Source organism: Plasmodium relictum (assembly GCF_900005765.1).
Source record: "Plasmodium relictum strain SGS1 genome assembly, chromosome: 12".
NCBI lineage: Eukaryota > Apicomplexa > Aconoidasida > Haemosporida > Plasmodiidae > Plasmodium > Plasmodium relictum.
The window spans coordinates 1,063,625-1,074,748 of NC_041690.1; the positions used below are offsets into that span (position 1 = coordinate 1,063,625).

An 11,124-nucleotide genomic window follows, 5' to 3' on the forward strand; every position below is an offset into this window, starting at 1 on the left:
TAAAAAAACAAACAAAAAAAAAAAAAAAAATAGAAAAAATATATTAATACAATTCAAATAAAAATAATACTCATTACTTAAAAATTTTAAATTAAATGAAATGTGTACTTCACATATATTTAAGAATGCATTTCAAAGGATTAAAGCTATTTTTTAAAACTTCCAGTTATTTTATAAAAAAAATTAACTAAAATAAAAAAAATGATAAAAAGTTATGTTTTATAGTAATACCATTATACTAGGAATAATAAATTTATCTTTACGTATATAATACACTATGAATATATATATATATGTATATTTAATAAATATTATTAAAGCATAATGGATATGAGATAAGTTTTAATAATTCTTTAATAGTAATAAAAACTTTTCTATAAAAAAAAAAAAAAAAAAAAATGAATATATAAAATAAAAAAAAAATAAGATTTCACATTTTTTAATATATGCATAATATTTTCTTTTTTTTTTTTACTTATTTTCAGTGTTTAAACAATCTAACAAGTATGGGTAACAAATGAAAAGATGCGCTTTATCTTCTATAAAAAAAAAAAATGAAATAATATAAAACAAAATATAATAAAAAATATGTTCTTGTTTTAAAGATTTTTTTATTTTCTGAACCTGAGCCTTTTAATATTGGGTTACTTATATCAAAATAGGAATAACTGCATTTTAATTTTTTCATTTCATATAAAATGAATAGAATTTCATCAGTATTTTTTTCCTTAAAAAAAAATTAAAAATGTAAATTTAAGTTTAATAATATTAAAAATAAAAATTAAATTAAAAACATATTTTATCAATATAATTATAAAATATTTTAAAATAAAGGAAATAGATAAAATTATTATTACTTCATTATTTTCACTTGAAAAAACCTTTAAAGTCATTACACATTTCTTTAACATAGTTAGTGTAATAAAGGTAGTATAAAAATGATCATTATAATTTTCTTTAGTCATCTTTTCATATTCTTCAAATAATCTATAAAAAGGAAAAATAATAATAAATATCAAGGATTTCATAATTCAGAAAACATATAAAAAAGAAATAATATGCAATATAAAGAAAAAACAAAAACTTACATTTGTAATGTCCAACTTGAAAAAGCTCTTCTTTTTTTATCATTCAGTTCACTTATTATTTTAGTCTAATAAAAAAAATAAAATTTTTTATATAAACAAAAAAAAATGTAAAGTATTTTATTATTTTTTTTTTTTTTTAATTATTTAAATTACTAAATATATTTTTATAAATAGAGGGGCTATAGAATTTTTTATTAAATAATTATTTCTTATAAACTTAATCAACATAATATCTAACATGTCTATTTTATCATTGTTACCTAAGAGAAAAAAAAAAAAAAAGAAATAAAAAAGAAATTAAAGTGATAAAAAAAAAATATTTTATATAAATTAAATTATATTATTTTGTTTTATTTTTATTTTACAATCAACAAATAGGATTTGTTCAATAGAAAAAATAATAGAACACCAATATTTAAATATAATATGCTTTGGAATAAAGTTAACATTTAATAACAAGTTATAAGTTAGTTTTAATAATATAATTATGCTTTCGTAAAAGACAAAACATGAATTGTTATTTAAATTATTTAAAAAACATTTTAAATGAGTTGCTATTATATATGGAAACATATTTATTAAAGATATTAGAAGATAATTATTTTCTTTTTGATAGAATAAACTATATCCTTGTCTAATGAAATTACAAAAAATGATGGAATAAATTAAATTAATTCTATAATTGGGATATAAATTAAATTTATTATGTATAAAAAATACATGACAAGGAGTGAAATGCATGAATAGTCTAATTTTAAACATTTGAAAATTTTCTATATAATTATTTAAAGGATATAGTTTTTTATAGTTTAAAGTAAATAATCTATTGCATTCCTTATTTTCTTCTCTTTCTTCATTTGTGTTCATATTCATTTCCAACTTATTATATGTGTCATTTAATTTTATTTTATCAATTATTTCATCACAATTTTCATTAAAAAAAATTCTATCATTAAAAAGAAAATTTACTAATCTCATATAAATAGACATTTCTTCTTCATTTACAGATAAGTGATACAATAAAAGTTTGATAGAGCCGAGAAGTTCTTCATTTATTAATAAGTTTATATGATCATACTCAAGTGTTTGAAATATGATTTTTGTTATTATAAATTTGTCACTATCTATGTCATTATTTAAATATGATTTATAAATATTTTTGCTTTCAAAATTTTCATAAATACTATTTATATTATATTTGTTTTTATTATTTTCAAAAAAATTATGAATGTTATATGGATCGTATGAATTACTATTTGCCTTATATTCAAAAGTAAAATAATTTTTAAATTTTTTTTTTTCCATAGTGTTTTCATTTTCTATTTTCTCAACATTTTTTTCTTCCTTTTTTTCGATAACTTTTTCTTCTGTTTTACCAAAAATATGAACTTTATTATGCTTATCTATTTCTTTATCAATTAAAATATTTTTCGTAGAATCATTATTTTCACCCGTTTTTTTAAGAGTTTTCTCAATTTCATTATTTAAATAACTAGAATTGCTAATAAAGTAATCAAAATATAATTTATTTAATACAGAATCATAATTTAAAAATAAATAGTTTTTTTTTTCTTTCTTTTCTAATATGATTTCTCCATTACAAAATAATAAATGAAACATATGTAGATACATTAAAGTATTAAAATATATCCATTTGTCAGAATTTATAATTTTAAAATTTTCTATAATTAGCTTTACTATAAATTCTTTAATTTTCGTATCTTTAAGTGAATAAACATAATCATATATTAAAAAAAACGATTTATCAAATATGTTTATACAATCTATACACCTTTTATTTGCTAATGAATTCTTCATATTGAAGTAACATGCATTATAACATGAAATTTTCGATATAAATATATTATTTAGTATTTGCAATATAGATATGTGTAATTCAAACATGTGTTTGCTATTATACTCAATAAATAATACCTTTTTCAATATATTTACAAAAGTATCATAAAAATAGTATATTTTTTTATAATTTTTTTGCTCTTCTAAAATACGATTGCAACCTTCTATTATTAAAATAAAGCTTTCTATCCACTGTTTTAGTTTACTATCTCTTGAATGATGAATAATAATTTTATTAAAATTTTCATTAACATAATCATATAAATCGTAATTCTTTCCTTCTAAAAAGTTACCAGCATTTTTATTAGAAAAAGTTAAATTGTTGTCTATTTCTTCAAATAAATTATTCCTTTTTCTATTTTTTTTCTTTTTTCTTTTTGTAATATATTTTTTCTTTTCTTCAGTTAAGTTTATGAAACTCATCCTAAATTCTTCCTTAAGCATATTACTAATATTTTTCTTCTTATCAATAGTAGTAGTTTTTAGATTCACGTCATGAATGTCATTATTCACATTTTTATTTTTTATCAAATCATCATTTATTTTTTTAGAACTATTTTCGTTTATTTTTATAATACCATTTTTATTCTCTTTATTTTCATTTAATTTATCTTTTTCCATAAATATTTCATTATTATTCTGAATATCAAAAATATTATTTTTAATGTAAAATTGACTATTCTGTAAAAATTTATCAGTATTTTTTTCATTTTTATCTATAGGTAACTCTTGGTTTTTTTCTAATTCAAAATATTCTTGTAATTTATAAAAGAATTTAATGCTAAGTTTTTTTAACAACATACATATGGATGTTTTATAAAAAAAGAAATCAAATTTACATATATGCGTGGACAAAATGCTCATAATTGTTTTGATACTGCAGTTTCTAACTTCTATCCTTTCATCAAAACACAGCTTCATTAATTGATTTAAAATAAAAATGAAAAAACTTTTCATTTTTATATTTTTCATTTTAATTTCGTTATCACATATATATATTTTTTTATTTTCTATTAGGCAAACATGCAATAATATATTTTCCTTTTTCATGTTCGTTTCATCATTTTTATTTTCTTCATTAAATTTTTTATTATCATTTATATTTTCATCACCAGATTTTTTGTTATCGTTTGTATTTTCTCTCAGTAAATCTGAACAATTAATAATATAATCAACAATAGACCAGGAAAAATTAATGGCTCTAAATGATGTGTTGTTACTTAAGAAATTTAAGGAAGAAAATAATATAAGCATATGAATTATTACTTCCATTATTTTACATATAGGGATATCTTCAATATAATCTACTATTATTATTTCTAAAATATTAAAAATATTATTAATATTTGATATACTTATATCCATAATTTGGTTAATATCTGCATCAGATTTTTTTTTTAAGTCTTTTTCTTTCAATTCCTTTTTAAAAGATACATGTAAAAGAAAAATAATAAAGAGCCATATATGTTTGTCAAAAAATGATGCGTTTTTTCTTATGAAATTTAAAAATGATGTAATAAAATATGAACGATATGAAGCATAGGGATTTACTATAAAAAAAAAAAAAGGTTTAAATAATTGAAATTGCATAAAAAAATTGTGTTTGTAGTGTATTACAGATTCTTTTATAATATTAAATAATGTGTCAATACTTTTTTTTTGAATATCATTATTTTTACATAATGATAGTAATAAAATATTAATACAGCAATTGTTATAAATATACTCGATTCTAGTAATATTAATTACGCATAACATTTCCAACATATATAACGGATAAAAATCTTCAAAAATACAACATTTTTCTAATTTCTTTAGTACAATATATTCATGCTTTTTCCTTCTTTTATTACTACTATTATTATATTTTAAACAACCTCTTAAATTATCCATATCGCTTTGCGTTTCGTAATCTTTAAAATTTATATATTCTAATGATCTAACTTTTCTTTCATTATTAATTTTCCTATCTTTTTTTAAAAAATAAATATTACTATAAAAAGTGAAATAAGAAAGATATGTTGGGTCAAAATATGACAAGTAAAAGTAAAAAATTTCAAAGATATCTTTATTCCTATATATAAAATCAATATATTTTTCAATTATTACATTCTTTTTTTTATTTATTTCATTAAAATTATATTTTCTTAATTCGGTAAAATGCAAGCTTTTGCTCTTTATAAACATATATTTTTTTTTTTTTTTTCTATTATTTCTATCACAAAAATCAGTGAAGTCATTAATATCATCATTATTTGAAAATCCATTATTATTATTTTTTGTTATATTTTTATTTAACTCTTTTTTTTTGTCTCTATAAAGAAGGGATGAAAAGTTATCATATTTTTCGTTATTACTCTCATCATATACATTGTCCCATTCTTTGTGTATTAATATTTTCTGTTTAAAAAACTGATTAAATATCATAAAATGAATTGAATTAATTATGTTAATTAACGTGAAGATGTTATAAAAAACAGTATTTTTAAAAAAATAGGAAAATGAGGAAAATATTACAGTTATTTCAGCACATAATACTGGATTCTTCTGTATAAATCTTAAAATAAAATAACAAAATTCAATGCTTTTAGAATCAACATTTTGTATTAAATTATTTTTATCAGAATTAACTAAATTTTTACTTAAGGAGAATACAAATTCTTCCTCATTCTTATTAATATGGTGAAAAAAATTTAAAAACTCAATTTTTTTATTCTCTATTGATGCTATATATTTATAAATATAATTAATTTCAACAAATAAATTCATCACTTTTAACCAGTTATTAAAATCCAAATTATCTCCATATATATAAAATATGCTAATGATTGCTTTTATAGATAAAATATATTTTAAATTATTTAAATCATTACTTATATAATACGATTCTTTTAAAATTCTATTAATTATTTCATCAAAATAGTTTAATAGGTCTTCATTTAGTTGTGATTTATAAGAAATAAAATTTGATTCAAAACTTTCTATACTCAACCTTTTAGAAAAACTTTCTTTTATCAAGCTATTATCACTTCCATACCCTTTTTTCTTTTTAATTTTTTTTTTATTTATTTCATTTAGTTCATAAACATTGTTAACAATATCATTTTTTTTTATTTTTTTTAAATTAAAATCATTCTTTTTTAGATTTGCACTAATTTTATTATGATCAACAAACTTTTCTTTTAACTCATTTTTTAAGATATCTTCCTCCTTATTTTTATCTTCATAAGCTTCTTTCTTTTTATGATCCAAGTTTATTTTTTCATTCGAATTAACTTCTGCTTCTTGAGTATTTTCAAATTCTTTTTTATCAGAGTTATTTAAAACGTCACTAATTATATATTTATCCTTACCCTTCAAATTATGATCCTTTATAATTTTTAATTTATCAGAATTATCATTAATACTTTCTTTTTTTAATTTATACATACAAATATCAGGAATAACTTTTTGATGAAGACTTCTACTAATTTGATTTTTATTGTTAGAATCATTTTCTTTATTTTTGAAAGAAATAGCTTTATTCCCACTAGAGGAATATAAATTTGTTATTTTAAAATTAGTTTTGCTTCCTGTTTTATTTTTCTTTGAATGCATATTATTATCATTTTTATTTTCTTGTTTTTCATAATTTTTTAGAATTTTTAAAAAGAAAGGAGAATTTTCAAGAGTAAATATGCTACTACATTTTGTTAGAGTCTGCAAAATAGCATCAGTACATATATTTATTTTTAAATAAGTGCTGATAAAAATTAATTTTTGAAATCCATTAAAGAAGCATAAATCTAACTTATTTGTGTATGAAAAAATTAAACATAAAGAAGAAATAAAATACCTACAAGAAGAATTAAATACGAGAAAAAATAGTGATTTATGTTCATCATAATAATCATCTCTATTTTTATTATCACATTTATAAAGATCCTTTTTGTTGTTATTAACTTGACTATCATATATATCTTCTCCATTGCAATGGTTTTCATTTTTTGAGATATGACTAATGTTATTTGCTTGCTTCCCTCTATGGTTATGAGAATTTATAGTCGAATTTTCTACAAAATTATCATGATTTTCTATTTTTCTTATTAATTTACGATTAAATCTTAAATTATCTTCATTTGTATTTCTATATGATAAAGTTTTTATTGATCTATCTTTAAAATTATACTTGTTACTATTTTTTTTTTCTATTGCTGTATTAGATTTTTTACTATAAGAATTATTTCTGTTATAAATATGTGTATTTAACGAATGCAAATTTTTTTCATCATTTAAATCTATTGTTGCATAGCAATACTGATTAAGAGATTTTTTTAATATATTTAAAAAAATTATATAAAAAGAGTGTATAATGGATAATATATTATCCACTGATGAAGCAAGCAAACGTATTTCATCAACGTCTTTATAAAATAAATCATCAAATAAAATTTTATTTATTTTTTTTTCTGTGGAAAACTTACATAAATAAAAATCCTCTCTTGGATTAATAGAGTTGTTTGGTAAAATTACAGGATAACTAAAAAAATTAAAAAATGATATTTCTTTTTGCTCTTTTTTCTCTTCTTTTGCTTTTTGTTCTCGTATCTTTTTGTCTGCTTTTTTTTTTTTTTTTTCTTCTTCTTCTTCTTCTTCTCCTTCTTCTTCTTTCACATTTGTTTCATTTTCTTTTTTTTCTATCTTACTCTCTTTTGTTATATAGTTCAACTTTGTTTTAATTTTTTCGATAATATGATCCATTTTTTTTTCACTGGTATATATTCTATCATATTTAAATACTTTTAAATGAACGTATATTTTAGTTATATCTATTGAATGCAAAAATAATAGTTCATGTACAATTTTACTAATATATTCAACAATTTTAGTAAATAAATGATCATTTATATCATTGTTTCCTTTTTGACTATTCAAAACATCTGATGTTTTCGTATTTTTTTTTTCATAATTTACATGTACAAAAGGATTGATACCTTCTTCATTAAATTCCTCTTTTAAGTTATAAATTTTTTCATTTTTAATATCTCTATCTATTTTTTCATTATTCATTGAGCAGTTTGTTTCATTGTTTTCATTCATTTCCTTATTATCTTTATTTTTATTGTTTAAAAGGTTGATATTTTCATGATCATTTTTTAAATTACAAGAATTCTTATGTTTTACTTTCAATGATTTCTCCTTTAAATTATTGTAAATTGAATTGTAATCTATTCCATCCATAAAACAGCATAAGTTTCTTTTTTCTTCTTCTCTATTATTTTTAGATAGTGTGTTTTTATCATTATTTTCATAAAAAAAATATTTATATAAAAAATAAAAGACCAAAGTATTGTCAAACAAATAAAAAAAAAAATTTAAAACAATATATAATTTTGAATGCGGTTTATTCAAACATAAATACTGAATTAATGTTAGAAATATGAATTTAATTTCACCTAAAAAGTACTGAAAATATTTATCACATATAATTTTAAAAATTTTTAGGCATCTGAAAAAAATATCTGTATGTAAATCATTTTTTAATGAAATCAATATTATATAAATAATTTCAAATTTAAGTATTTTAAAAAATTCAGAGTTATGTAAAAAGTTTTCATAATTATTGAGAAATATGTATAATAAATCCAAGCAAAAATTAAGAGGTAGTATTAAATTATTTCTATTATAGCTTGACAATATTTCTGTTTTCGATTCAGATGAATTTGCATCAAAATTTTCATTAAATTTTAAACTGTTAGAGTTCTCATTTCCATTTTTATGGTTCGTATTTTTTAAAATTTTTAATAATTTTTTAATATTTGAATTTTTTATATTGCTGATATTATTATTCTCTTCCTTCTTACGATTTTCTTTATTATATATTTCTTCATTACATATATTCTTTTTTTCTTCTAAATCATTAAAACATTCATTTTTTTTTGAAAACGCTTCATTATTTGAATTACTTTGTAATTCGTTATATAAAGAACATTTATCATCACTATGTAAAAAAATCTCTTTGTTAGTAATATTTTCCACGACATGATCATTTTTTGGATTTTTTTTATTTTTATCTGTAAAATTACGATATAAATAATTATTAACTGAATTCTTATCTACATAGTTTTGTTTTGAATCCATGTTCCTTGATTTATAATTATCTTTCACTTTTTGTTCATTATTTAAGAATTCATCATTATCATTATCGATTGTATTTTTATTACTTTTGAACTTTTCATTAGGTATATTAAAATTTTTCTTTTCTTTTTCTTTACATATATTTTTTTCATAAGAATTAATATCTGAATTATATTTTGATCGAATATTTATGAAGCAACAATAGCATAAGTAATGAATTAATGATAATAATTTGTCTTTATTTTGTACATTATTTATATTTTTTAAATCATTTATATAAATTAGATCTATAGGAGTATTTGTATTATAATGTAAATCGTAATTTTCATAATAAAAATTTATATAATTCTCATCATTTTTTTTTTTTTTTTTTTCTGAATCATATTTTCCCTTACTTATATGACTAGATTTCCTTAAATTAACTTGATTTTCTTTATTGCATATATCTATAAGTGAATTAAGTAGTTGCTCATAAGTAGCACAACATGTCTTATATAAAATATGATTATTTTCATATAATGATGAATAATAAATAGAATATAAAATTTTCAACAAAGTATTAATATTATCTTTGTTATAATATTCAATATAATTAGGTGAAAATGCTGTTAAAATTATTTGTAATATTTTAATCAGAATTTTTGTATCACCAATAAACGTTAAATCAAATAATTTATTTGTAATTATTTCTATATGTTTTTCTATGTTTATTTCTTTAAAATTTTTTATTAATTCTCTATTGTCTATTATATATAATATATAAAATACAATTCGTTGAATTATTAATAAGCAAATACAAATTATTTTATGACTGTTAATATTAATTGATATATTTACAATTTCTATAATTTCATTCAAAGGAAATTCAAAATTATTTAGCAAGCAATTTTTATTAGATTTTAATATACTTTTGTAATTTTTGATTTTTATAGTAGTTATTTCAATTTTATCTTTTATGCATATATTTTTTTTTTTAGTTTCAATGATTAATAATTTCAAATCATTTTCTAACTCTTCAAATATTAATAAGGGATCCATAATTTCTTTGTGTATTTTTATCTACATACTTATATTAAAATAAAAATATATTTTTTTTGTTCTATTGCTTTTTTTTTTTTTTTCCTTATTATATTTTCCTATATTCTTTATTCTTTCTTATTTTTACTTATAATTCAACTGATTTATTAATTTTTTTATTTCATTAGAATATGTTCTCTATATATTTAAAAAACAAAAGTAACAATTTAAATTTTTTGAACATTAAGAAAATTTTAAAGTATTTCGATTACAAAGGTAGCAACATAAATGACAAAAAAAAGTAAAAAAAAAAATAAAATAATTAAGGTGAATAAAAATATATATATAATTTAAAAATTGGTGGAATTAATTTTATTACCAAAACATAAAAAAAGAAAATTTTTTTTTATATGTAGAATAAATAAGAATTAAAATAAAAGTCTTTTTGTTTGATGAATAAGTAATGCGTCTGTTCTTTCTTATTAATTGATTTATTTTCTTGAATAAATGAAAAACAAATAACAACATATATATATAAGATATAAAGTAAAATATGTTTAATTTAAAAAAAAGAAAAGAATTTAAATTTTTATTTAACAAAATTTTTAAAATACAAAGAAAAATAAATACATGTAAAAAAAGGAAAATAAAAATTGGAATTAATGATTAACATAAAAAATTTTAAATTGTTCTATTTAGAAAAAATTAAAAAAGATAAATAAATAAATAAATTCTTTTTTAAAACATTCTTTTTCATGCCATTTCTTTTTTTCTTTAACGAAATTTTTTTTCTCAATGTGTGCAGCTATAGGTTATTATCACAAAAATCAATACATAAATTTTAATATTTGAAATTAAATTTTTGTTCATATTATTTTTTTTTTTTTAATAATAATATTTAAATATTATTTTATTTTTTTTACTTTTTTTTTATTTCCTTTTTTAATATTTTTTTTTTTTTTTTCTTATATAAAAGAATTTCAATTTTAAAAAAAAAAAAAATAACATTTATTATATAAAAGTAATTCATGTTTAAATTTTTCTT

General features: G+C 18.0%; 1 protein-coding gene across 1 annotated transcript; it reads right to left on the reverse strand.

Moving 5' to 3' along the window:
• Window positions 1-301: 301 nt before the first annotated feature.
• PRELSG_1228400 (conserved Plasmodium protein, unknown function) lies at window positions 302-10,100 on the reverse strand (the record flags this gene model as incomplete). The annotated part of the gene is made up of 7 exons (XM_028678074.1): window positions 302-374; window positions 476-539; window positions 625-727; window positions 858-987; window positions 1,089-1,153; window positions 1,242-1,348; window positions 1,454-10,100. The coding sequence occupies 7 exons, from the start codon at window positions 10,098-10,100 to the stop codon at window positions 302-304; spliced, it is 9,189 nt and encodes a 3,062-aa protein (XP_028534400.1).
• Window positions 10,101-11,124: the final 1,024 nt, after the last annotated feature.